The 26,150-nt window shown below is 52.6% G+C and overlaps 7 protein-coding genes and 1 non-coding gene across 8 annotated transcripts; 4 read left to right on the top strand and 4 right to left on the bottom strand.

Annotated features, from left to right (window-relative positions):
- Positions 1 to 3,066: 3,066 nt before the first annotated feature.
- BDP81DRAFT_450596 (heterokaryon incompatibility protein-domain-containing protein) lies at positions 3,067 to 4,560 on the bottom strand (the record flags this gene model as incomplete). Its single annotated transcript, XM_060592543.1, has 1 exon — positions 3,067 to 4,560. One exon carries the CDS (start codon positions 4,558 to 4,560, stop codon positions 3,067 to 3,069), a length of 1,494 nt encoding a protein of 497 aa, XP_060444351.1.
- A 546-nt stretch (positions 4,561 to 5,106) lies between these two features.
- Positions 5,107 to 6,152, top strand: BDP81DRAFT_490804 (arginase; the record flags this gene model as incomplete). Its single annotated transcript, XM_060595294.1, has 2 exons — positions 5,107 to 5,123; positions 5,314 to 6,152. The coding sequence occupies 2 exons, from the start codon at positions 5,107 to 5,109 to the stop codon at positions 6,149 to 6,151; spliced, it is 855 nt and encodes a 284-aa protein (XP_060444350.1).
- Positions 6,153 to 7,266: 1,114 nt separating this feature from the next.
- BDP81DRAFT_450594 (uncharacterized protein) lies at positions 7,267 to 8,296 on the top strand (the record flags this gene model as incomplete). The annotated part of the gene is made up of 2 exons (XM_060592542.1): positions 7,267 to 7,750; positions 7,827 to 8,296. The coding sequence occupies 2 exons, from the start codon at positions 7,267 to 7,269 to the stop codon at positions 8,294 to 8,296; spliced, it is 954 nt and encodes a 317-aa protein (XP_060444349.1).
- A 343-nt stretch (positions 8,297 to 8,639) lies between these two features.
- Positions 8,640 to 8,738, top strand: BDP81DRAFT_t198. Its single transcript has one exon. It is a non-coding gene; the product is annotated as a tRNA-Leu (tRNA).
- Positions 8,739 to 15,282: 6,544 nt separating this feature from the next.
- BDP81DRAFT_461933 (amino acid permease) lies at positions 15,283 to 17,129 on the top strand (the record flags this gene model as incomplete). Its single annotated transcript, XM_060593841.1, has 4 exons — positions 15,283 to 15,643; positions 15,751 to 16,031; positions 16,112 to 16,889; positions 16,948 to 17,129. The coding sequence occupies 4 exons, from the start codon at positions 15,283 to 15,285 to the stop codon at positions 17,127 to 17,129; spliced, it is 1,602 nt and encodes a 533-aa protein (XP_060444348.1).
- Positions 17,130 to 19,203: 2,074 nt separating this feature from the next.
- On the bottom strand, positions 19,204 to 20,793 carry BDP81DRAFT_461932 (glycosyl hydrolase family 43 protein; the record flags this gene model as incomplete). Its single annotated transcript, XM_060593840.1, has 1 exon — positions 19,204 to 20,793. The coding sequence occupies one exon, from the start codon at positions 20,791 to 20,793 to the stop codon at positions 19,204 to 19,206; it is 1,590 nt and encodes a 529-aa protein (XP_060444347.1).
- A 470-nt stretch (positions 20,794 to 21,263) lies between these two features.
- On the bottom strand, positions 21,264 to 23,002 carry BDP81DRAFT_430212 (TAM domain methyltransferase). The gene is made up of 9 exons (XM_060590585.1): positions 22,841 to 23,002; positions 22,744 to 22,772; positions 22,588 to 22,673; positions 22,495 to 22,517; positions 22,301 to 22,430; positions 22,208 to 22,245; positions 21,980 to 22,155; positions 21,503 to 21,919; positions 21,264 to 21,429 (listed from the first exon to the last, which is right to left on the bottom strand). The coding sequence occupies exons 1-9, from the start codon at positions 22,937 to 22,939 to the stop codon at positions 21,390 to 21,392; spliced, it is 1,038 nt and encodes a 345-aa protein (XP_060444346.1). The 5' UTR covers positions 22,940 to 23,002; the 3' UTR covers positions 21,264 to 21,389.
- Positions 23,003 to 23,386: 384 nt separating this feature from the next.
- Positions 23,387 to 25,144, bottom strand: BDP81DRAFT_376496 (glycoside hydrolase superfamily; the record flags this gene model as incomplete). Its single annotated transcript, XM_060586744.1, has 3 exons — positions 23,387 to 24,556; positions 24,629 to 24,690; positions 24,823 to 25,144. The coding sequence occupies 3 exons, from the start codon at positions 25,142 to 25,144 to the stop codon at positions 23,387 to 23,389; spliced, it is 1,554 nt and encodes a 517-aa protein (XP_060444345.1).
- Positions 25,145 to 26,150: the final 1,006 nt, after the last annotated feature.

The raw sequence follows: 26,150 nt of genomic DNA, 5'->3' as shown, positions 1-26,150 counted from the left end.
GTCTGCCCGAGTCCAGAAGCTTCAAAACCCATTGAATATCCTTCACCAAGACCAGACTCGACAAAGGGAGGCGGCTCCGGAATTGGAGCCCCTTGATGACCTTGAGCACCGGGGAAGTCCATGATTGCTGACGTGTATACCAACAGATTGCGATTGGGGAAATGAAGTTTTCGAGGTAAGAAGGTAGATGGACAGCAGAGGAATGGTAAATAATCTACCTTCTTACCTCGAAAACTCCAATTCTTTCATCGAGATATGCGGGAGACAAGGAGACCCTTGCAATGAAAGAGAATGTCGTATCCCCATGTGCCATTCATCAGACCGACGTGATGATGAGATTGAGCCGAGAGACCCCGAGTGTAATACAAGGCTGCGACCCTCGGTATGTCGAAGGGTCTGAGAATTGCCCCTCGAGTCTTTCACTGGAGAGGTTGGGAGGCGGAAAGGAGAATCGCCCCAAGGCCAGGCCAGGCCTAGAGGTGGAAATTGGCTGGTGGACTCAGCCCAGGCACGTGGGCTCCAGTCGGCCTGTGAATAACCTGACAACCGGCAGGTACGAACAGTTGGAACACAAAGGTTCCACCAAGTGGATAAGATGCCCGACACCGACGACCAGCATGGGAAGATGCGGTTGATGTGTGCCAGAGCTATTGCAACAGTACAAGGCTAAAGCCATTGTTCTTCGTTTGAACTTTGAACAAGTCTGTGTAGCATTTGTGTGTTCGAACAACAAGACTAATGCGATCTCCGACAATGCTTTGGACCTTGTGGCTGTTGTTGGCCAGTCGGAGAGGCTTCTCGACATTAATTAGTATCGCAGACATTGAGAGGAGATGTTGGAGTTCAGTGATGGATGCCTACGGGATAATGCTGGGCTGGGGCTGGTAGCCGTGCTCGAAGCTGCTGAGAACCATGAACCTGCTGGCCGTGATGGCCTAATCATCTTGGGCGTTCATGGTGTTGCTGCAGAGATCCCAAGATCATCCAAGAGGATGACCTTGGAAGCAAATGTGTTTGAGGTTGGGCGGAACAACGCAAGCTTGCGCTTGGAAAATGTAAGTGGTGATTGGAGCAGACTCGAACATCCTTTTCGTAATTTTCGATTTTCAAGCCATCCATGTTCGACCCCGAAACCCCGTCAGTAGGACCTGAGTGAGGATAGGTCCACAACTGAGACTCCGAGGTGGTTATGTGATAGTCCCAGGAATCCAGAAAGAGAAATACCCTCGAGGTCTCAGTCGCGGTCTAACCTCACCCAAATCCTTCGGACGAATGGTTGTATTGGAAGAGGATGTCTTTCTGTAACCTCATTAGTGATAGTTACAGACGAGGCGCATTGGGTAAAAACGAACTAGTCTGAAAGCTTGGGGTAGGAAATACCTTAGGGTGTTTGAAACGTTCTCTTTGCCGAGATCTGAAAAGCCTTCTCCCCCGTCCCCCACATGTGATGGGAGCGAGCTGGTTTGAGCAGTGGGGAGCAGGAGGAGAAGGTTGAATATTCGAGCTTCTGTGTCCTTGAGATGAGGACAGCATCTTCGGGGGCGAGCACGCAGACGGGAATGGAGGAGACATCGTACCAGTCTTCACTGTTTGTGCTCAATAACGGTCCGATGTCCCCTGATATTCCATGCTCACCCCCAAGCTTCTCTCTGAATTGGCGCTTGTGGCGAGAAGACGTAATTGTGGCCAAAAGTGCCATTTGAAGCAGCATTCAATATCAGAATACGGATCGGACTCAAAGTTACGGGCCCTGGTGTTGGTGAGTCGGAGCCACCCCAATATGATGGAAGGCTCAAAGACCCAAGCCAGAGCCAGTAACTTTGAGTCCAGAACCATTCTACAGTCCAAAAAAAGAGTCCTGATGATCGAGAAGAGTATCATTCGAACAATTTTCTTTGTGCGGTTGGAGTGCACGGCGGAGAGTCCCGTCGCGTGGGAGCTCTTCCGTTTGCTGAGGCAGTCTTGAGGATAGAATCTGTAAGATATGTTAGAAAAGAGATCATGCCGCAAGATGCTTTGTTCATGATGAAGGCGACTGTGGTATGGGACTGGGAACAAGCGATTGCATGGTAGACCGGCTGGAGGCAGGAATATTACCTAGCCTTCCATTGGACAGAACACATAACAAAATAGAGACGTGAAAGAGTGAACCTACTGGAACTGTAATTCCAAAATCTTGCAGCGCCAGTGGTAAAAGGAAACGGAAAACCACCGACTGTAAAGTCGTGTCTCGTGATTATTTCCAGACCATTCTTGGTGTGACCGTAAGAAGAAAATCCGTGCAGTCGAATATCGCAGTCGGGATTAGTACCCGTCGTTAATCTTGGCATAGTCTGCCTAATCGCTGGAGGCCGCAAGGCACTCGAGTTGTGCAAGGCAAGCTACCTTGCTTTTCTGCTTTCACAATGTTAGTAGTTTTCACAAGACAAGACACGAGAGGTAGCTCAGCTGACCTTTGGAACAGTTTTCTTTGAAAGAAAAATAATAGGCAGTGCCTATGCGTCAAGGGAAGCCTGCACTCGCAATGAAAGAGGCAATGAAGACGGCATCCATGTTGGATAATTCCAGTCGAGGCTGGTGAAAAAGGGTATGGAAATTGTAAATGAAAGCTGGGAGAGCGAAAAAAAGAATTGTGGCGTGTGGGAGTTTGGCCGGGAAAAGATGTATGGGTGGGAAAAATCCGATATTGACAGCAAAGAGAATGGAAAAATGTGAAAGGCCAGAAATATTGGCAACACGTGCCGAGGGTTTATTTTGGTTTTTGTGGCATGGAAGGAGGAAGGACCAGAGAGAAAGGTGAAGGAAGGTGCGATGGGAAACGGCGAGGCTGGTTCTTTCCAGAAAGGCGGCAGAGAAGAGATGGATCCATTGGAATAAATGGGAGAAGAGAATACACTCCCCAAGGAAACACTCCGTAGACCATAAACAACATGGAGCTACTAGTTAAGTGATTCAAAACAAGTTGAGCAGTAACCAAAGCTTCCAAATTGACACCCTTGTCCCTTTCCGTTCAGTCCAGTCTAGATGATAGTAAAATGCTGCATGGCAGTACTCCTCTCCAGCATGTTACCGAGCTTCCCATCTGACCAGCCAGACACCATACACCGCCCCTACGAGCTTGTATGCCGATCCTTGAACATGAAGAACCACAAAGGGAGTGAAGCCATCTGCAAAAATGGCAAGTTTGTCCCCTGTACGTGTAATATCTGGCGCCAAACACTGAAGTCCGCACTCCGTGTAGCAAACTAGCCTCTGCGCCCTATATCCGAATGCACAATGTCCGCCGCGATACGCGAATTTGGAGGCACTTTCTCGGATCAAACTTTCAGTCCACGCAGTACTCTCCCACACAGCAGCAACTATTGCTCCTACGACTGAAAGTTCGTGATGGGCTACTCTCAATTGGCTTTGGTGTAAGTACTCAATCTTTGTACCAAATAGCGTTGGTGTGACGCCGATAGGGCAGAAGTGCTCGCCAGCATCATTCCAACGGGGTACCCAGCTCGGGAGGTTGGAGCGTAAGGAGTCTTCAATATGACATACAATCCCAAGCGGCCGGAGGTCTTGATGTTGATGTAGAAGCTTCCAAGCCACCTCGAGGAACACTTCGTCGACGGGCTTTGTGTAATCTGCAACCACGATTGGATGGTGGTTCGTATCCTCGCGGTAGTTCAGCATGTAATCCTCACTTCCAAGGTCTCCGTAGGCATGCTGCTTCATGGAAGAGGGATGGCCAAGGAAACCGTAGACATGGTCACGAGGATCTGTTGCTTGGCAATGGAGGCCATTCTTCAACAGCAGGAGGAACGGCGTGTTCCTGATGTGACTCTTGAGATCTTCCCCTTGAAGCCAACCTGGATGTGTCGCTTGTCCATAATCTAAACAAAGGTTACGCGTGTTCTTGACAGCGGTAGCGTCTTTGATAAAGAGATCTTTGATACGGTCGCCAGCGTCATTGTTGTGATCCATCCATATATCAAAACCAAACACGTCCAAGAGACGAATCGGACCAGCCGTTCCCCGATAGAAGAAGGGCTTTCTAGAAAGACCGATTTCTTGCTGTGCCCAAAAACGTCGAAACCACGGGTTCGCATACAACTCGGCAACGGCGTTCCACGATTCGGTGTCAAAATTATCAATATCCGTGCGAGTGAGATTTGTCCTTGCCTTGTTCCAATAAATGGGGCCCATGTAAGCAACCTTGTTACTTCTCTCAACGTCATCTGTCTGGTTGATACAGGCAGCGTCTGCCCAAACTGTCTTTTGTTCCGTCGGGTGGCGGAGGGCAAGCAGGGCATGATACAAGCTCTTTCCGATGCTCAGGTTGCGAGGTTCGGCGCTGTGCTCTTCGTTTGGAAGAACTCTGGGTTCATGCTTCTCGGACGTATTTCCCCAACAGTATGAGAGGCACTCGTATTCTGGTTTGTCCTCAAGACGTACGGTGCGCAGGCGGGCCTTAAGAACATCGGTTTGGCTGGGACTCGGAAGAAGATCAAGGACTCGAATGAAGTGGTTATCAGGCTTTGTTTGAGGCAACGGCGTATATACGTATGGCGCCATGACTAGAAATCCTCAAGAGGTAGGAGTTCCTCCGGCAATTTCTCAATTTGAGAATAAAGGCTACCAGGAAAAGTACCGTGGTCAGAGAGCGAAGACCAACAGACGTCTCAAGGGGAAAACTAGAGGATTCTCCAGCTTTAAGGAGCTGCCCCTTCGACTTGGCATAGATGCGGAGCTGATGGCCCCATGTTATTCTTGCTGGTGATATAACATGGGTTGCAACACTGGGTGGTCAGAGGGAGACCACCAACACACCAATCAGTCAAGTCAGAGCATTCCAGATACTGCGAATGCACAGCCCCAACCGACGCAAATGTAAGGCGTAGATTCTAAAAGGCAACTATACCTCTACCTTGAGGTGCATGAACACTTCCAAGCGAGCGAATCGGGTTGTGAGGCTGTGACACCGAGCTCTCGAGTCTTGATACATGACGAAAGTTGGGCCTGGGGAGAAAATGAAAATGATGTGGTATTAGGACACAGCGGGGCCGATGCAGGTGCCGGAGTTCTCCACCACGGACGACATGCCGTGGCGCCGGCGGCATCATGTCCACCGGTTTATGGTCAAGGCGGAGGATGGTTGAGAGACTGAGTAGATATTTTTGAACGTACGCTCACTCATGGATGTGACGTAACATTGATCGCGACGCAGAGAGGCGTACGGCTTCGGTAACACCTCTCAGTTGGTCCACGAACATCGTCTTTACTCTACGATGTTAGGGCTCACCAAATCCTAGCTGATGCTGTTGACAGTACCATCATCGTCTCCCCCTACCACGTCGGCACCGGCCCAAACCGCATCCTCTCCCACAACCTAGCCGATAAACTAAAATCCCTCACCCCAATCCGCTTCATCAACATCGGCCCCGTAGACGACTTCGAAGGCGAAATCGGCCGCACCTTTGAACTCCTCCGCCGCACCTCCACCGCCGTCTCCCAAGCCGTCGCCGCAAACTCCTTCCCGCTCGTCCTCTCAGGAAACTGCTACGCCAGCACGGCCGTGGCAGCCGGTCTCAATGCTACCGTCCCAGACTTGAATGTCCAGTGGATAGACGCGCACGACGATCTGGATACACCCTCGACGAACGAGAATGGGTACCTTGATGCGATGGCGCTGTCTATGGCGGCCGGGATGAGCTGGCATAAGTTGATGGGCTCTGTGCCGGGCCATAAGTCGTTGAGCCTTGAGAGGGTGGCGTATTGTGGGTTGAGGGACGTGTCTGAGCTGCAGAGGAAGACGGTGACGGAGGCTGGGGTGGATGTCATCTGGGGCGACGCGGAGAGGAAAGTTGATTTTGCGAAGGAGTTGGGGGTGTTGTTGGATCGGAGGAGGTTTGACAGGACGCATGTTCATCTCGATTTGGATGTGCTGGATGAGTCGTTGGGGAGGGTGAACGAGTTTCCTTCTCCGGGGGGGTTGGATGGGGAAGATTTGATGGGGTGTTTGGAGACGATTCCGAGCAAGACGAGGCCGACGTCTTTGTTTGTGTGTTCTTTTAATGCGGAGTTGGAGGGGGGTGATACGGTTGCTAGGCTTGCGGTGAAGGGCATTGTGCGCTTTGTTGAGGGCTTATTCAGACTGATGTTCTGAAAGGGGCTCAATGATAGAGTCTTGGACTAGGCCTTGCGAGCTTTCCGTCTCGGAAGAGTGCCTCGCACCTGTTGCGGCGTTGCCTAAGATTCCAGCAGCAATGCTCAGCAGCGATGAAGTATGAGGACGGCCCTAAAGATACGAGTACGTGTATGGGTTGGCCAAGGTACATATAACGGTCTGGCTGATGAGAAGAATGGCAGGAGAGTTGAAGCTCGACCTGGCAGGCTTTTCGATACAATGCTACTAGCAAACCGTGTGTCTTAATGGAGGATGGTCTCAACGTGGATGTCAACTACTCTCGACGTCTTCTCTACAAGTCAATCTTGATGAGTTGCCGAAACCACCGAACTCAGACAAAGTCAAGTGGAGGGAAAGCATGTTCATCTGCCGAATCCCATCTCGGGTTTCAAGGAGACTTGAAGTCAACTCTGGCGAGACTTTCAAACCTACAAATGCACTCCTGGACGGGGAGAAATTCTCCTGACAGATCACAGCTCACAGAATTATCAAACTTGGCCCAGAACAGGAACCAGCTCATGGCCATACCAAATCCGAGTAAAGATGCACGAGCCTTGAGGGTTGACGAGCTTTTGAGTCGGCGACCTTTACGAGCCGACGGGGGGCATTTCGGTTCATGTGATATCACGACGAGCCGAGTTTGAAGCCTGTTACCCGCACTGCGAACATGAACGGACGAGATAATACCTAGTTGATCCGAACCCAGCCACGAGAGTAAGCACGCATGAGATATCACGCGGTGAAAGTGGCAGTTGAGGTCAAGTCTACTCTAGAATTGGGCATCATTCGCCGGACCCCGAAGAATGTCAAGGTCGGCGACCACACGGAGCAGCACCTCCATGCCTTAGATCATAGCAACTGTCATTTTGAAGGGTTCGGACCAAGCTGCCACCAAGGATGGTCGTGCGTATCTGAGAGCATGCAGGCAGCCCCGGATCCAAACCTCGTGGCGGTCTGACAGGCTGCAGTTATTAGCGCCGCGAAACGCTCAAAATAGACTGAGCCGTTGTGGGATATCTCAGTGAGAACTCACAGTCTCGCTGAATGGGTGAAAGCTCCCAATCGCACCAGACTCCCAGTCTTGACAGAGGGCCATGCCTCACGACACTGTCATGACGAGACGCGAGGACAGCCTGGACGAGCCAATATACGCGCAATACCGATTCTCACAAACAGTGCCCTCAGGGCAAGGCATCGGGCCGCACATCAGGCTTCTGAGCGTATCAGAAGATATCCTCGCGACAGTCCACGGCGACCGCGATGTGCTCATTTGGAACGTCAAGCGCAACTTGCCTCCTCAGCGCATCGAGATTGAAATTGTCCTCGACTTCATTACGGGCATTGCCATCTCGCCAGCAAGCAGCAACATCGTCGCGCTGTCATTCCGATTGGGGCCCAAATGCGAGGTATGGACATTCAACTGGGCAGACCAAGTCGCCGAGGCAATGTTCACGACGGGATTGGACCTCCACTCACCACAATTTTCGCCTGACGGTCGATTACTTGCCTGGATATCGGCCGGGAGCGTGGATGTTTGGGAAACGATCATCAACACGCACGTCCAGACAGTCAGCGAAAGTAAAAAAAGCCACCAGCGAGCGGCCGGTTTCCAGGTTCGCATTTTCGTCGGATTCGAGTCGAATCGCAACAGTAGATCAGTCGGGAAGGCTGGTCAGCTGGGATGTCGTAACATGGTCGTATATCGGCGAATCGAAGGTTCAGCCGGCGATGGACGACGACGGGAGGGAACCGGTGCAGCTTGTTACGGACAACAGGCGTGTTATGATGGTCTCTCGTGAGGTGGGCGAAGTTGCGCAAAGGTGGAGGCTGACAACATGGTGGCCGAGTAGCGATAACAGGTCGGAGCTCGAGATGGACGGATGTGTGTATGGATGCGTTCCTGGGAATTGCGCCTTCGTTGCGACGGTGCAGTCGGACGGGGGAAAGCTGCGAATCCGCGACACGAACAAAGGCATGTGCTTCGACCAGTCGACTCAGGGCATAGCGAAACGCGGCAAGACACCTTCGGTGGTGATGGGTGGCATGGTGATAAGTGGAAAGATTATGGTGACACAACTTGCCAACGGAAGGACGACGATATGGCAATTGGTGGCCACGGAATAGGGCTCGAAGCGCACGACGGCGCGAACGTGACTCGCGATAGGGCACGATGTCTTGGCTGCGGATGAAGGGTTTGCACTACCCAAGTATGCACCAAACCGAGAAGAATCCGATAACGGTGATGACTGGGCAGATATCGTGGACTCACGACTCGCTGGGGGTAAGGTAGCGTAGCGAAATCCAAGGTTAGATTATCTTGATATGGTCTAGTCGCCGGGAGAAAGTCGCGATAACCCAGTTGAGGTTGTTCATGTATCCGTACCTTAGCCCAGGGCGGATCCTCAAACTTGGGATATGAACCTCAACTCCGGGAATCCTGACATCTTCCTGAGTTGATCTCAGAGATGGAAGGGTGGCCGAGTTGGTTATGGCGCCAGGTTAAGGTCAGCTTAACATCTGTTTCCTGGTGGGGCAACCCGCGCGAGTTCGAGTCTCGTCCCTTTCAAATGCATCTTTTTGCATGTCGTGGAGATATCGATATCCATTTTCCAATGATTTTTGGTGCGAATTTGACGAATTCGGTGATTCCCGCCGATGGGTCTTTTTTGGGTACGTAGATCGAAGAATTGAGTTCCGTCTGCAGAAATTGTTAGTGTAACGGAACGGACCAGTAAACGGGTCAGAAACGGCTCAGAGTGGGGCCTTCGGATACGAGGGACCTGTGAGAACTCTGCACCGGTGGGGCCGTCACCGACAATGTGCCGTGGACCAACCAGGGACGGTATATCGTCGTGCACAGGCCACTTCTTCGCCCGATTCATTCCCGATTGTGGGCCCGGGCCTGGAACTGATGTTTGCCCCATTCCGGACGTCCTCCGACCGGTCTTCCCAGCTGCTGTCTCCACGCAGATGTTACGCTCGCTGAAACTGTTGGAAAGCGCCATCATTTCATGAAGATTACGCTGCTGCAGCCTTAGCTTCGGGGGCAACGGGGGACCCAAGCGACCCAAAATACAGGGGCGATGGATGCTGCAGGCATAAGCGCCCTAAGGTAATTCGTACGCAGCGCCGCCTAGCGCCTGCTCAGCAGATTGTAGTCCACTGTTCAGAGCTGCAATGTACCGAGGTGAAACGCGGCATTTTGCACTGAATATTGGGGCTGAAGACTCAAAGTCAAAGAGACAGGTCGGAATGGCATAGCAGTTGTTGGTTGTTTGTGGTCCTGTTCTTGGCCGACCGTTGCCGACCGTTGCAAACAGGAAACACGCAACTTTGTGGATTCGAGCCTCTTGGATAACAAGGCTTCCCTCTCGTGCGGACTTGCTCTGCTCCGCAATGCCATGCATCGTATCCTCTTACTGCACGTCCGAGTCTCCAATTCTCTCTCGTAATCATCTACCAGACCGCATCGCATACTGGATGCTGTAGTCAACAGTTGGCCTTGCGACGCATCTGTGCGTATGTTGTCTCGTAAGACCACAGCTGTGCCGCTTGCTGCTTGCCTGCCTGCTCATCGTGATCGGCGCAGAAATTGGATGTCGGATGCTTTTCGCAGACACCGACCACGTGAGCGGTCAATGTAGGTTCGTCTCCGATCAATGTGCTCGACGGATGCGCCATGCCGTCCAGATAAGAGCACGGGTTGCGACTGTCGTCCTCAAAGTGATGCCGTATCTCTGGGTTGTTTCCGAACGTCTGGCCCGGGGCCGTAGACTTGTTTCGTAAAGCTAACAGCGTCTTATCTTGGGCGGTAGGCGATTGCTGATTTCGAATGGCGGCTAGGCAACCAGGAGCGACAGGGGGTTCAAGGGGATTACTCGGCGTCCACATTTCCATCCTTGAGCCTCGAGATAAGCAACCTCAGCAGTCTGGGGTTCGGTCGGTCGGTCCCCCACGCAGTAATAGAGGAGGCCCCTTTCCGCCCTCACACCGAGTGGGCTTATTGATGGCCACGGTCAGCAAATTCCCCGTAATGTATCCGTTCGGATAATCGTAGACTGCGCGGAAGAGCAGGATGACTTTCCCCGAGTCCCTGGTCTGAATGGTACGGAGTATGCTATGCCGTATGCTTTACCGAGACGGGTGTTTTGCGGCAACAGTCCTATCTTCCGAGGGAGCGCTGGCGCGGTCTGCGGCAAGTTGACATCTACGGAATAGGTCAGGAGACACTTGTGGCGTTATCAAATCGGTTTCCCGGCGTGGAGGTCCCGCGTTTGTAAATGTCAGGAGAGCCAATGGTCTCGTCCAGGCTATGCCGGATGATTTTGCTGGATTTGGGAAGACGTCGCGTGATCTGCGTAGGATCGATACTCCCGAGGGCTAGAAGTCGGTTGTTGGCGATATATCCAGGGCTAAACGTCGTCGTCACTCCTGTCCGGGCGGCCTGCTTGTCGGCCGCCTATTGTTCTTGCAAGTATCTCGCTAACAGAGTCGGTAGAGCCGGAACCGATGCTTCTTTCCCTATCAGCAATCCATGGTGTATCGATGCCCTTGTGTAGTCCAGCACGATGTGTCAAGGATCTGTTCCGATACGGTATGTTGGTTGCTTCGTCTACAGAGTTGTGAGAGCCTTCCCTGGCTGTCAGCGTTTCCCATCTCTCTAGATTCAGGGTGCAATTGTTCGCACGGGTGGTGTAGCCGGTACAGAGGAGAGCCTACACAATAGATATGTATCAAGGGGGACATGTTCCTGGTCGACGGCAAGGGTTCAAGGATTGATGCAGCTGTAGCTCGCAATTCGCATTCGAGCTGACATGGACATATGCAGAAGAGCAAGGGGCAAAGATCTTCATGAATGGAGGATGAGAAAAATGGTGATTGCCCAGCCAAAGATGGAGGCGCCAGACACATGAGGTTGACGCAAGGCTGGAGAGGATCCAAGGCGTCGGTGGAGGAAGGCACTGGTGGGTCTGGTGACTGTCAGCCTCGAGGAAGTCACGATGCGGGCACGACGACGGAACCTGCGCACCTTCCGTTTCTCTTGGATATTGAAGATGGAAGGAACGGAAAGTGCAATGTCCACCTCACCTTCTCGAGATGCACCTTCCATTCCAACTCCATCTGCACGCAAGCACGTGATTTCGATCCGACGACATCTTGCCGCATTTCTCAGGCCCGCGGTGGATGTTTCTTGAGGTATCCGTACGGAGGTTGCCTCACTCCACTCTCAATTTCATGTTGAAAGACGCCGACGAACATCTTTCTCTTGGTCTTCAACTCCACGTCGCATTCCGCCCTCAACAACAGCTGTCGCAGTCTTGGCGCCTCTAAACAACCTTCCTTACTCGAGGAGCGACAGCGGGGTTCCCTATTAGACACCCTCCCGTCCTGGACTACTCCCGAGTCCCCCATGTACCTTGCCTTGCCCTCTCGCATGGCCATCTGCTGCACTGCACTGCAACGGAGAATCTAAACGCAGATCTTTTTCCAGGGCAGAGAACGGTTCTTGTATGCTGTTGGTCACCGCCATGTGATGTCCTCGCTAATTTGTTTCCAGCTGCGGCTCAGCGGCACCTAAATGTTTTGACGTACGGGAGCGAAGGATGAGGAACCGTTCTCAAGACCCTGCGCGCGTGTTTGCGGGCGTTCGACCAGCCTTACCAAAGCCACTGACCAGGTACACCTATCTGTACGCTGGTATCCTTACTCTGCATACGAGGTCTCAAATTCAACGTCGCTTCGTCAAAATGACCCTTGGTGGTGGTTGTGTCGGGCTCTCCGGAAAGGCACTCGAAGCTTTTACTCCGTCCGAATCACACACTCTCTTTTGGGACTCCGCCAAGCAATCTGTCGGTCTGCACTCGGTGTGTTAAAATCTCGCTCTCGCCATCCCCACTTCATCAGCGACCGTCATCACGGCGCCACTCCCGCTTCCATCAAATACCAGGCGTTGCGCATTTTCCCACACTCGCCGGACCTCATTGGAATGCCATTGAGCTGATCATAATGCAAGGCTATCGATTTGTTCCATCATACCATTTCAGCCTTTCCCCGGATTCGATACGTATATACGTATCGTGAGGGTGGTGCCCCTCCTGTTCAGCCTGGCAGTGGACAGGGTCTCCAGGGTCTAAGGGTACCAATTGCGCCATCAATGAGTCTTCAGGCTTCAGCGCAAGTGGACGACCCAGCATGGCGGGACAAACGTCGACGTCCTTGTCGCGTGTGCTGCGATCGGGTGTCATCCCCCCGGACTGGCCTGCCTTCCCTCCACCAAATAGCCGGGTTTGGCGCTGAGCCGGCTCAACAGTTGCATCTTGGAGGAGCTGAGGGAGAACTTTTAGGCTTGACGACTCGTCTGTCTTTCCCATCAAGGAAACGACCGCTTTCCTCGCATCCCGACGACGAATATGAATGGCAGGCAGACAGCCACCGACGAGTGTCACCGACAAGTATCTCACCCGCGTTAAGCCGGCGCAGAGATACTCTTACGTACGACTGGGCTTGGCTCTAACTTGGTGCGGCAGGTGGGCGGATCATCACTGGAGTCCCCTCTGTGACATCAGCACCTATTCAGGGCCTCTTCAGAGCCACTTCAGAACCACTTCCCACGGGAGCTTGCAGGCCTCACGATCCTAGCGGGCTTGGTTGTATCAGGGAATTGTTCAAGGTGTACCCCCCGACCCTGTGTTGGCACGCAGAAACAGCCTTGGGATTCCCTGTGCAGGGCGGGGGGGGAGCCCCTGTCTCTCCCCCATCTGCTCCAGTCTCCTCCATTTTCCTCCATTTCTCTCCATTCTCTCTCCATCCAAGCGCGTCCACTTGGCTCAATTTTCAAACGCTCACTCGCTCGCTTTGCGACCGCCAACCGTGTCGTCCTCCACCGCCGTCGGGATCAAGACGGCAAGACGGAAGATTGAGAGACTCCACGACTCGCACAGGGCGAACCAACGGTCTGCATTTGCGTGGAGAGCATGCGCCGCTAGTCGGGCAACTTGGACCACATCACTACGTCATTACGCATTATGTGCATTGAGCAGGTCGAGGATGAGGACTGATGGAGAAATGGATCATTTCTTTGCTGTCTCAGAGGTTGACGATTTTTTTTCGCTGCCGCCTCTAGGCACTCGGTCCCTGATTGTTTCCCCTCGACAGGACGAGGATTAGGAGAGACGTGGAGCGCAAGCTGCAACCACAAAGCGCCATAACGTGGAGCGTTGGAGCCTCATCCGACGCCTTGCGGCTTCACGGCTCCTCGGGGTCCTCCCTTTCGGCGCCGACGGGAGAGGGGAAAAGAGGAGAGATTCTGAGGAGAAACCTGGAAGAGAGCGTCAACGAGTACCTCGACGAGTTCCAATTCTCAAAGTACCCATTGCCAACAAGTAGCTTGGTCTTGGTTATTCGTACATCGCCCCCAACCCACAAGTGCGGGACAGCACACATGCGCAAGAAGCCGCGAAGAACACACGAAGAATAATGCCTCCATGGGTTCCTAGCGCCAGCTAGCGGACAGCCAAACCTTGACCACTTGTCGAACCGCGGCACTGTAGTGCGGAAAAAGGATTTCCATGTTTGCAGTGTCTCGCCATCCCGCCGCCACGCTCTCTCAGGCCTGATCCAAGTCGTGCGACACACAGGCGCGGAGCAAAGTCCTAAGGCGCGCGGACCAATGTCCAGAGAGCCGCAGCCCAATCGGCTGATGACTACGGATACAAGGCAGAGGAAATGCAAATGCAAATGCAAATGCAAGACAGGCTGACGGGCTAGTAGAGCCCAAAGTACCGCCGATAAATCCCATTTGCCTTGGGTCGGGTGTTCCAACGATGGGCTCAATATGCTTTAGACCTGCGGTCGATAGCGCGGGACAAATTACCGCAACCAGGCCCAGAGCCGACACCGTCTGGCTCTACACGCGCTCTTACAGGCTCAATTCTTTCGGCCTGGGTCTTGGCACCACACCAGAAACGGCTGTTGCGAGCGATGGGTTTGCTCGAATGTTTCGATACGGCTACCGCTGGCCACATGCCAGGCACCTCAGCTCTTTTCTCGGCCTTGCCTTGCACACAGGCGTTGCGTTGCCCTTCACTGTGCCGCAGGACGTCGTCCGTAAGCGAGAGAGCGCCCATGCTACCCGCGCTGACTGCTCGGCAAGTCTTGGAGAGGTCAGAGTGTGTGGGCAACAAGATTGCTGTGGCACCGGTCGAATCCACCGGGGACCCCGAGTCAGACCAAGAGGCCGCGAGAGATAAACAGACGCAAGTTGAGGGAACCTACGCTAAGGAACCCTTCATCGACATTGTGCGAGCCCGCCCACGCCCAGCAGTGCACACGGCGCCTGTATCCTGTACGGAGTATGGACAGATAGGTACAGGGACTGGCACTGATAGGACGAGACATGCGACTACATACGGACGGACAAGGGGCTGAGAGAGAGAGGGGGGGGGGGGGGGGGGGGGGGGGGGCAAAGGAAATGGACATGGGCATGGGGGGTGTCGAAGGTACACTACAACTCTTTGGGGGTTTGGTCCCGCAGCCCACGTCCACATCCAATGAGATGGACGTCATTCTTCCATCCCGGCGAACGCGACACCAAGGAGGGAGTGAGAGGAACCGACTGATAGCCCAGTACAGGACGGCACTGACTGGAGATTGTACCTACATTGAGGAGGAGAGGTGTGAGGAGGAAGAGGAGGACTGAGGACTGCCTCAACTCAATCGAGACCTTCCCTGCCGGCTGTCAGTCAATCTGTCTCTGGCAGCCTGTCTGTCTGATTTGTCTCGTTTGTCTATTTTTTTCGACCCTTGCCGATTTTTGCCTCTTTTTCTTTTCCTCCTTCCTTTTAAACTCTTCGTCTTCCCATCTGCTCGGCTCTGGAATACTTCAGTTCCAGTTACACACGGCCGATACTCCCCCAAAATAAACTTCCCTTCCTCTTGGCTTTCCAAAACACATAAGGCCTTCACTGTCCCTCATGTCAATTGGAAGAGTCGTCTCACCTTTTTAATCTTTCTCTTTTCCGGTCCTCCCTCTCTCATCGCCTCTGAGCGCCCCCCTTTTGGCTTGCTACTCGACAGATAGTATAGTCAAACAAACATCAAGGGCACTCATCATGGCGCATGTGCTCTCGCAAGACCCCGGTGCTCGCGAGCACGATGTCGGCTTCGCCAAGGGCGATATCAAAGATGGCTACACCACCCGACCCTCCCGTTCCGACGATGGCGGTGCCGACAACATGCTCGAGTCTCTGGGCTACAAGCCTGAGCTCGAGCGTAATCGCTCAACGCTGCAGGTCGCCTTCATGTCCTTCGTCCTCGCTGCTATCCCCTACGGTCTTGCCACTACCATGATCTACCCCTTGGCTGGCGGTGGCCCGGTGAACATTATCTGGGGATGGCTCGCCGTGTCTTTGATCATTATCTGTGTCGCTGCCTCGCTCGGTGAAATCACCAGTGTCTACCCTACTGCCGGAGGTACTTACCAACTCATTTCTTTCCCGTCATGTTCGCCGTTGCGACGGCCGGCCGGCTCCGAAATTCGCCAAATCCGGACTTAATGCTGACGACTTCTCTCTCAATAGGTGTCTACTACCAAGCTTTCATGCTGTCCTCTCCCAAATACCGCCGCGTGGCCAGCTGGATTTGCGGCTGGTTGTACGTCGTGGGAAACATCACCATCACTCTGGCCGTGAACTTTGGAACTGCCCTGTTCATCGTCGCATGCGTCAACGTTTTTGAGTCGGAACCTGGTGTCGGCGTCCTTGCCGGCGAGCCGTACCAGGTGTTCCTCATCTTCCTGGGCTTGACCTTTATTTGCAACCTTGTGTCCTCGCTTGGCAACAAGTGGCTCCCCATCATTGATGTAAGAATGATTCTGTTCCCGTGTGCTCCGTGTTGTATATGATTGTGAAATGAAAGTGTACTAAACTTCTCGTGACTTAGTCCGCCGCCATTTTCTGGACATTCGCCGGTGTCTTCGCCCTCATCATCGCCGTCCTCGTTGTTGCCAAGAACGGCCGTCACGATGCCAAATACGTCTTCACCCACTTCGAGGCCAACTCTGGATGGCCCGATGGATGGTCTTTCTGCGTCGGTCTTCTTCACGCCGGATACGCCACTTCCTCCACTGGCATGGTTATCTCCATGTGCGAGGAGGTCAAGAAGCCTGCCACCCAGGTCCCCAAGGCTCTCGTCTTGACCGTCTGCCTCAACACCCTGGCCGGTCTTCTGTTCCTCATCCCCCTCGTTTTCGTGCTTCCCGACATCACCTACTTGATCAACTTGGCTTCCGGTCAGCCCGTCCCCGCCATCGTCAAGGACGCCATGGGATCGTCCGGCGGCGCCTTTGGACTTCTCTTCCCCCTCATGGTTCTGGCCGTCATTTGCGGTATTGGTTGCACCACCGCCGCCTCTCGTTGCACCTGGGCTTTCGCCCGTGACGGTGCCATCCCTGGTTCCCGCTGGTGGAAGGAGGTTAACCCCAAGTTGGACGTCCCCCTGAACGCCATGATGCTCAGCATGGTTGTTCAGATCATCCTCGGTGTCATTTACTTTGGTTCCAGCGCTGCCTTCAACGCCTTCTCCGGCGTCGGTGTCATTTGCTTGACTGCCTCGTACGCCATCCCCATTGGCATCAGTCTCTTCAACGGCCGCACCCACCTGGTCGGCAGCCCCTTCAACCTCGGCAAGTTTGGTGTTGCCGCCAACGTCATCTCTCTCGGTAAGTGTACTTTACAAAATACATCTCATTATTGAGTACAAGACTAACTCCTCAACAGCCTGGTCTGCTCTTGCCATGCCCTTGTTCTGCATGCCCACCTTCGTTCCCGTCACCCCCACAACCATCAACTACGCTCCTGCCGTCTTCGTCGCCGCCTGCCTCATCTCTGGTGGTTGGTACTTTGCTTGGGGCAAGAAGAACTACGCTGGCCCCCCTACCAACGAGGAGCCCGCCTTCTAAGCTCTCCATACAACTGAGCTTGAGGGAGGTTGCGACTGCGATAATCAAAGGCCGAAATGTTTTTGAGCTGTTCAGCTCCCTCGAGTCGAAAAAACAAAAAAGTATCGACAACACATACTTGGCAACGGTGTGCATCCACATGGGTCTTCTGTCACACTTGGAAACAGTGAACTGGAAGGAACTCATTGGCAACATTTTGCTAAGAGGCGCCTACGGATTATGGCGCATTAGGCAAGGATACCAACAAAAAAAAGAGAAGAGTCGAAGACGGTCATGTACATAGGAATGATACCCCAAGTGCTTAAATTCAATTTTTCAAGTTACAATGTTTTATCCCCAGATCACTCTTGTGAATTATTCTGCAAAATCGTTGCCGTCCATTCAGCTTCAAAAAGGTTTGTTGCTTGAATGTCGATCCCAACTTTTGAGGCCATTCGCAGTTGCTAGTCCAAGATTCCAAACCTGGCCGAGCCTTGCCGTCCAAGCGTAGAATTGCTGAAACACCACATCACCGAGGTAATTCCGCTCACAAAGTCAATTCTTCAGCTTTCGTCTGATCATCAAAGCCTTTGTAAACTCCATCTCCAGGAAAACAATCGACACTGTACTGGACTGTACAGAGCGGACAAGGACTACCCTTAGAATCCACGTACCCTCTTCTTTCCCCCCTTTTCGGGAGGAGATTTTCACTGCAGTATTTTTCTCTTTTCAATGGAGTCGTTTTTCTGGGTCCCCGTTAGAGAAACGTTGAACTTGTCAATTGCCAAGAACCTCCATTCCGTCCACGGCGCACGCCTTGCGCACCCGCCCCCATGGGGGGGCAGTTTGGAGGCACCGGGATATTGGGCAAGCGCTTTGGATGGATGGGGATGGGAGAGATTATCCTCCCTTTATTATGCCAAATTTGGATATAATAAAGATGAGGGTGGGAGGAGCTCCGGGAAATTTTGATCTGGAGGGTATCGGCATTGGGTTAAGGCAGAGTTGGTGAAACAGTGCCTGCGGTGTGGACTCCCGCGGTCCCTCAGATACAATACAAGTCCTTAGGTAAGGGAGCAGCACCAACGGCGGTGATGTTGGAACTCAACGAACGAACGTCCCTTTGGACAACCCGGCCCCGCCTATGGTTATCCATTAAACGCCGACCGCTCCTTCAAAACGGGGTGGGGAACGCGGTCAGCGGAACTTGTCCGGTGGATTTGCCGTGTTTGATTTTTTTCGTTGTTCGTGGACGTGGCTCAGCCTGATTCTGCTGTGAGGAGCTCGGGACACTCGGCGACGCGGTCACGCATACGTACGCGGACCGTCGACTCGAGGGAGGGGAGTGGGATGGTGAAGAGCTTGTTCATTCTTACGGCATGAAAGTCCACTCACACGTAAAACGGCCATCTCTTGGTCTATAGCCTTGTTTTTTTGCTTGTTGTATTCTGAGATGTGTAGATCCAGGGTCTCAGGGCTTGTCCCTGGACAGCCATGCTGGGTACACAATGCCGGCAACATGACCTGAACATTCTTCAACGGGTCGATCCAGTGTGGCGATCTTGAAGGTTGTTCATCGTCTGGCGAATCAGGGCCGTGGGAGTCGGCGGAACAGGGGGGGGATGGGGATGCGATGACGTCTTGTGTTCAGGTTTTTCTAGAATATTTCCGTTTCGGGACGTCATTGAGCTGATCATTATGTCTCCGTTTTTCTCTGGATGGCAGGACGTTGCGCACACCTGAGTCGGCGAGGTTGCCGAAGGTTCCGGGGTTCGGTGCGATGGTCGTTGGTGCGTCGGATGCTACGTCTGGATGGGCTGTTGATATGGCGGACAAATAGAAGAGGCTTCTTTTCTTGGTCGTCGTAGTGTGCTTGGTTCTACTCTGAAGTTACCATACTGAAAGGTTCCAATCTTCGTTAGCGGTCTTGCCGAGATACATCACTTGGAATCTAGACGGATATGTCTCTATCGATGGCAGTATTCAGTTAAGGCCCAAGTACCCAAGAAATATTTTTCTGCAACGACCTATGTACTTGTATGAATACTTGACCAGATTAAGTTGACATCCATAAAAGTACTCATGGAATATTGTCTCAAGCCGCAGTGAACGAGTTCACCTTGACCGACCCTCCCAACTGCGTTGTGGCAAAATTGAAAATACCAAAGCGGTACGCAATGAAGAACGCCCATCCAGAGTACAACTCGTAGGTATCACCGAGCTTGGTATAGTCGATGCCATCAAAACTGTAGAAAAAGTCGGCGTCCCTAGTACCCGTCGGCCGCGCATCCAGTTCAGCACGGAACCACACCTTGGTAGCACCGCTCGGCACAGGTGCTGACGCTACTTCCCTGCCTGGGTCGACCGGATCACCAGACCACTCGTCGATGATGATACCTTGGATCGCCTGGAGGGTGTACTCGCTACCGTTGCGGTGGATGCCGATGTAAGCGGTCTGGTCTCGGAAAGCCGCGAGCCCGAACCTATCGCCGTCCGCCATGTTGCTAAAGTCGATTTCGACTGTTCCCTTGGGGAACTCTCCGTGGATGCGGTGAGCGAGGGTGTTTCTTGCAGAGTATATGTCTTCAGTGACGCTTGCGGTGCGGAGGGTAACGCCGTTGTTGACCTCGAAGCTCGCGATATCGGGATTGTGATTCCATTCCCAAGTTGGACCGAGTTCGCTCTCAAAAGTATATGTTCGCGTCCAGTTATACAAAGGTTGCGATGGCAGTGGCAAGGGGTATGAAGAACCCCATCCACCGTTGCTGCCTTTGGCGATCTCAGGGAAGCCATCCGCGCCCCAGATAATAGGTGCCAACACTGGCATACGACCAGCGGGGTACGCCCAGGTGAAGGACATGAAGTACCAGTCCCCCTGCGCAGTCTTGATAAGACTTCCCTGATGAGGCGAGTTTCCCCCCTCAAGCGGGGGCGCAATGTTCTGTCCGAGGATCTTGGCTTCGTAAGGACCCCACGGACTGCTCGACTTCCAGATGTAGGTCGTGGATCCAGGCTGGTCGTTGAGGATGTAATACGTCCCGTTAATCTTGTACATCCTGTTACCCTCCACCGTCTCCGTGTTGACATCAGATGCTTGGAGAACCTGCTGCGTCTTCACGACACTAAGCCCATCGGCAGCGAGCTGCGAAACGCTGACCTGGCCGTTGCCGTAGACGACATACATCGTATCATCGTCGTCAATCAGCAACCCGTTGTCGTACATGCAATTCCCACCCCCAAAGTTGGCGCGGTTATACCACGGTCCCTCGACGGACGAGGCGGTAAAGACCCAGGTGATCCAGAAATTGGTACACCCAATCCAGTACCAGAGCCCATTACTCTCGCGGTACCGCAGCGTCGAGGCCCAGGTGCCACCACGGTAGGCGCGGGGACCACCGGGCGGGAGGTCGTAGGCGTCGCCGAAGTTGAGACGGGGGATGGAGTGCCCGACGGGTTCCCAGTTGACGAGGTCGAGGGAGCGGAGGATCGGGGCGCCGGGGCTGTAGTGGAAGTTTGAGGCGGAGAAGTAGAAGGCGCCGTCTGGGCCGACGGAGACGTCGTTGTCTGGGTAGTCTTCGTAGAGGACTGGGTTTTGAAAGGTTTCGTCGCGGCATTTCTTGGTGGTTGCTGCGGAAGAGAAGAGGAGAAGGGCTGCTGAGAGCAGGAGGAGACGGGTTGACACCATCGTGGAAGAGGCGCTGACGGAGGCAGCCAAGGGAATTGGGACGTTGGTTCAGACTCCTGGAATCTGATCGATCACCACGGGAACTTTTAAGCTATTAATACCGGGATTCCCTCCAAAGCATCTCTCTTGATCTCTCTATTGCTCCGGAATCATTGGCGCGGGAGGGGGATGTCAGCCAACTGCAGGAACTTCTCGGCGGATTGACGTCCGTATCCTCAAATCGTCAAATACGACGCTGTCACTTTGCGGGGTGAGAGATGCCAAGAGGAGGAACCAACCCAATTTAGCCATCTCGTTTTCCCGATCTCCAGGATTGACGGGAAAGACCGACTCTTTTGGGAAAACATAGAGATCTTAACCGATTTCCCAGCCAATAATCTCGTCACTCAGGTGGTGTAGGATGACGTCCGACGGTCCGCACTAATTACTGCGGCTTGGCTTTGGCAACCACTTCGCTTCGTCTTGCAGGCCTCGGTTCTTAGCTTTCGAAAGAAAGTCTCTGGCAACTGAACAGCGTTTTATTTGTTGATCAATGACTAAGTGATCAGAAATTGTCAGACTACAACGGATGGGTGACACCCCAAAGAGTCTCCAAGTCAACCCTCCGACTCGGACTTTTGCCCGTAAACAACGTGGCTACGATACTTGTTAGCATTTGCCTATGCCTGCTCAGGGCGGAAGAGCAGAAAGGGGCATCGACCAGACTCACAAATGCAAATAAATATGAGACTTGCAAGCCTTCATTTCCTGGCGGACCTGTGAGAGCAACACGAGCGCCTCCTCCCTAGTCCAATCCAGCGCGGTGCAGAATAGCTTCAAGGTGAATGCGTCGAGCCCCTCCAGCATCTGAATAAGATTGCACATGCCAATGTCCTTGAGTGAAGGATCTTTTGCCCAAGGCCCAATGGGGATCTTGTAGTGCCGATGCTCGACGTTTTGGAGGCGGTGGTCTTTTAACCATGTGTTCAGCTTCGGTCCCGGCGCCCCGTCTCGGCCGAGATTCGCGCAGGCTTCCATGAACAGCGTGGCCCATCGGTGTGTCTGAGTCCCGTTCAGGGACCCATCGTCCGAGTCGAGCATCAAGCTCCAGTCTTGGAATTCCGCCCATCCGCCAGGAGTCAGATTCCTGAATAGGTTCATTGTTACTATTCATAATCCGAGCGCAGGTAAGTCCAGGGTCTCTTACTCAAAGATTCGGGTCATGTATAGTTGCCAGTCCGCGATGGAGCCAGCCATGTAGCGACTGAAAATGAAGTTGTACTTCTTGTTCCCTACCCAAGGGCTTTCAACGTCGTCGACCTCGAACTTGACATTTGGAGGTACCCAGGACGGTTGAATAGGACTCAAGTCAATCCCGGTTATCTACGGTATTGTTAGCGTGGGGACTGACACCGCTAGTAGTTGAAAGGAGAACCTCGGCGTTGGGAAAGAAGTCCCCCATCTCAATTGCCCCTAAATCAACGTCTTCAGTTCTGTGTATGAAGATTATGGTCATGTGTTTTCATACAGATACCGGTTCCGGTGCCTATATCCAGTATACGATGCGTCTTAGCTTCGTCAATGGGTGCCAGGAAGAGCTTATTGCCGATGGTCTTGACCATCACAGTATGTGTCAAGTCAAGCCTGTCCGATTCTCTCTAGACAGAAAGATTGTCATCAGCAAGTTGACCTCAAGGACGAAATCCTAGAGTAAAAACCTACTTCATCATTGGGAAAGTTGTAAGCTATGCGTGTTGTTAGATATGTCTCTCACTCTAATGATGACTTGAGTTTGCTTTGTGCAACGCTACTTACAACCAGCTCGAAACGCGTGATATGTCCGGCCGTATTCTGTCGGATAGTCCACTACTGATGATGACAGAGAAGCAGTGTATGAAGACCTGTTATGAGGCCCCATCAGCCCTGGCCTGTACTTGAAGCTAATGGTCCCAATCTGGGAGCCGGACTCACATGCGATCATCCATAGTCGAGGTATCGTTCTATGCGAGGAAAAGACATCAGTCACAGGACATTGTTATAGAGGTTCAGAAGAAGAATATTCACTTACGCTGCCTGCACTATCAACCTCGATGGGGGCTGATGCCGACGGGGCATCAGCGGTTGGCTGAATGGCCTGTGCCTCTTCGGTCCGAACTGGTTCGGGCATAATAATGTCCGTGGATGCTATGATGTTATCGTCAATTCCAAAAACGAGCGAGAAGAGGTAAGAGTCGTCTTCAAGTAGTGCCATCGTAGGACGCGGGGTTTTGTAGAACTATCGTATGTCGGCAGCCAAGTAGCTTGGCGGCGCTTACTTGCAGCAAATATCTGGATGTTCTGCAGCGCAGATGCGGCACATACAGGAAGACCGCACATCTCACCAATTGGGATTTGAAAATCGACCGGGATACTGCCTTTTTGATCTTGTGAACCAACATGGTGAATTTGAGTCATTCTGCTTTGTTGTTGAACAGGCATCGGAAGAAAATAGCTCATCTGAGGCATTCGACGCCTCCATTAGTCTAAGAAATGCATCACCGCCCCAAGATTCAAGGAGGTACCAGCAACGGTTCCATCATCCTCCATCCCACCCCATACTGGAACACCTTGAATATCACTTCTTGATACAATAGAACTGAAGCTCCGCAATCATTGGGGCCTCGGGACTCATTCTGGCAATTCTGGAGCCGTTGGTCTCATCGGCGTTGAACGTACGTTGAACTTGCAACCGACCTTGCTCATCGACCTCCACCTCATGCAAGCTGAGAATGCGGGTAGAAGCCACGTCATCACTCCGAGACATGGCCTTAACCTCGAAGTTGCGACCGAAGAGCAAAAGCTTGCCGTTGCCCTGACTGATGGCAAGACCGTACATGATGCCCCATGCAGCCAAACAAAAGCTATTCTTCAGGGTGATCTCGAACTCTCCAGATATAAGATGGAGCGGGCCTGGATCCAACAACCACGGACGCGTATCATGAGCATTGGTGAACCCAATATGCGGGTGACCTTGGTCCTGGGCATCCAGAAGGAAGGGGGCGGCTTGGCGGAGTAGGGTGGAGTGCTCAATGATAGATTCATGCCTCTTGCTCATGTCTTGAATCTTGGAAAAAACGATTCCAATGGCGTAGTGAGAACCAAATGCAGACCAAAGCTGGCAACTCGCAGTGTCCCATTGACCATGGGCCTGGACAAGGAGAGGTTGGTCGCTACCCGAGCCCCAGGTCTCACAAGTCTCGTTGTAATTGTTATCAAGCAATCGTGGTGCATAAAGATCGATACATGGCGCAAAGAGCTTCCAGAGGTGCAAGGTCTCAGGAAGAGGGCCGCCGTGCTTCCTTCCTTCAGCTTGTTCGAGAGCAGCATTGACAATGATCGGGACAGGGTAAGCCTCTTTGGCAATTTTGGCCAGGGCGTTGATGTGGCTGGCGACATGATATGTGGTGAAAAGCTCGTCCGTGCCTAGGGAAGTACTGGCGAATTCCTCCCAGGCGTGACTCTCAGCAGAACAAAGCACTGAGCCAGACTGGACGAGGAAGTCCAAGTAGTCAGCTGGAACGCCCTTATCAAACGTAGCCAAGGCTGCGTCACAGACGTCTCTGGACCAATCTAAGTAGCCAATTTCGCTGCCAATTTGCAACATGAGGATGGTGTCGTAGTCAGGGTCGGCGGCTTTGACTTGCTGTACGAACTCTGCGAAGGCCGTTTTCTCTGCTATGACGAGCTGTGGTCCAAAGAGCGAGACAGTGGGCGTGGGCACTGTCAACCATGCGTCGATGTTGTACTTGGGAATCTCATTATTCTCGTCACCCTCGTCATCAACGTCGACCTCGTCAGCCTCTCGACACTCGTAGACCCTCATTTTGGGAAAGCGCACAGGGTCCATCTTAATCCACTGGGGCGTGTAGCTTGACACATCTATCATGAATTAGTTAGTAGAGCAAGAGTAAAGAGGCAGAAATGATGTGAGTACCAACGCTGTGGGAAGAGAAACGATTGAATCGAAATGAAATGATAGGGGAATGCGAAAAAACTTACCATTTCCAATACCACCCTTCAAAGAGCCAAACCACGAGATGATGACTCGAATACCTACCCCACGAGCTTGAGCAATCAGGTTTGCGACCAAGTCTCTGTCGAACCGGCCTTCTTTCGGCTCAAAGACCTCCCATGTAACGGCGAGCAAGACAGTATTAAGACCGAGATTTTTGATGTCTTGCCACTGGCGAGCCATGTAGGCGGCGGACGAGGAAGCAGATGGGGTAACCTCTCTTCCAAGAATGAGAAAGGCTTTTTCATCGACAATCAAACGGTGAAAGACTCCCTCCTTCTTGAAGTGAGGCGGGGGTTTCGCCGTATTGAAATCCGACATTATGGCGTCTCGGACTCTTGTCTCTTCTCTCGTTCTCTTATATCCTACGAGGAATCAGTGGACGTGGATAGGGAGAAAGGCAGGTTACAAAGGCATTAGAACTTACAATCAGATCTTATGCTTTGGGGGTGAAGTCAGGGTATGGGACCGAAGACGAGGCTCGGATCAATGTACTCAGGAGGCGAATTTTGGAAGGTTAGGCTTTGGCGATCCCGTAAGGGAGATGGAAAAGGAAAGACGACTGTTGATATATGAGGGGGGAAAGCCTGAGGCAAAGGCAGAGTCTGAATTTCTCTGGGTCATTGAGGTCACAATGGAGGTGATAAAGTCCTGAGCAGCGATCCAACTTTCCCGCGATAGGAAAATCGAGCTGACAATCCAAAGAAAGAGGTGAAGTACAACATTAGAGAGAAGAAAAACCAGACCAGATCCTTTGAGTACGCAGGTTGGGCGGTCAAGTGAGGCTTATGTATTCCATTGTGAGAGCAGAATACTCACTTTCAATCTGAAGCTCCACACCACCTGCTTTCCATGGCTTCTTCATTATTGTTCTTGCCTTTCCTATTCAGCCCAAAGAAGGAAGTGAAAACAGGAACAAAACACTACATCAGACAATCCTTCTTTGCAAAGCCATCCATTCCTACACCATATCAAACCACCAAACAACAAAGGTTTGCTTTCATCCTGTGATCGTATCTCAGCCTGAGTGAATTCCAACTAACATTTTTAAATCCAGATGCCTAAAGCTACTCAAAAGCCTGCAGGCAAGACGGCCAAGCTCCGTCCGGCTCGACTCCTTCCTGCCAAAGCCAAGGCCCCTCGCCTAAAGAAGCCACAGAGCGAGAAACACTATGGCAGCACCCTTGTGTGCCCCTACTGCCAGTATAGACAGAGCCGCTGTGACGAGATTCGCCGTCATATCCGGGAGAAACACTATCCCACCCTGTTCCCGCGCCTCAATCTCCAACAGACCCGCGCTCGCATCCGTACTATCGACGCACCCTAG

The sequence above is a fragment of the Colletotrichum phormii genome, assembly GCF_030913505.1.
Source record: "Colletotrichum phormii strain CBS 102054 chromosome Unknown BDP81scaffold_12, whole genome shotgun sequence".
Classification (NCBI taxonomy): Eukaryota; Fungi; Ascomycota; class Sordariomycetes; order Glomerellales; family Glomerellaceae; genus Colletotrichum; species Colletotrichum phormii.
Note: the sequence above shows the minus strand (reverse complement) of the source record. Positions and strands in the feature narration are given on the sequence as shown.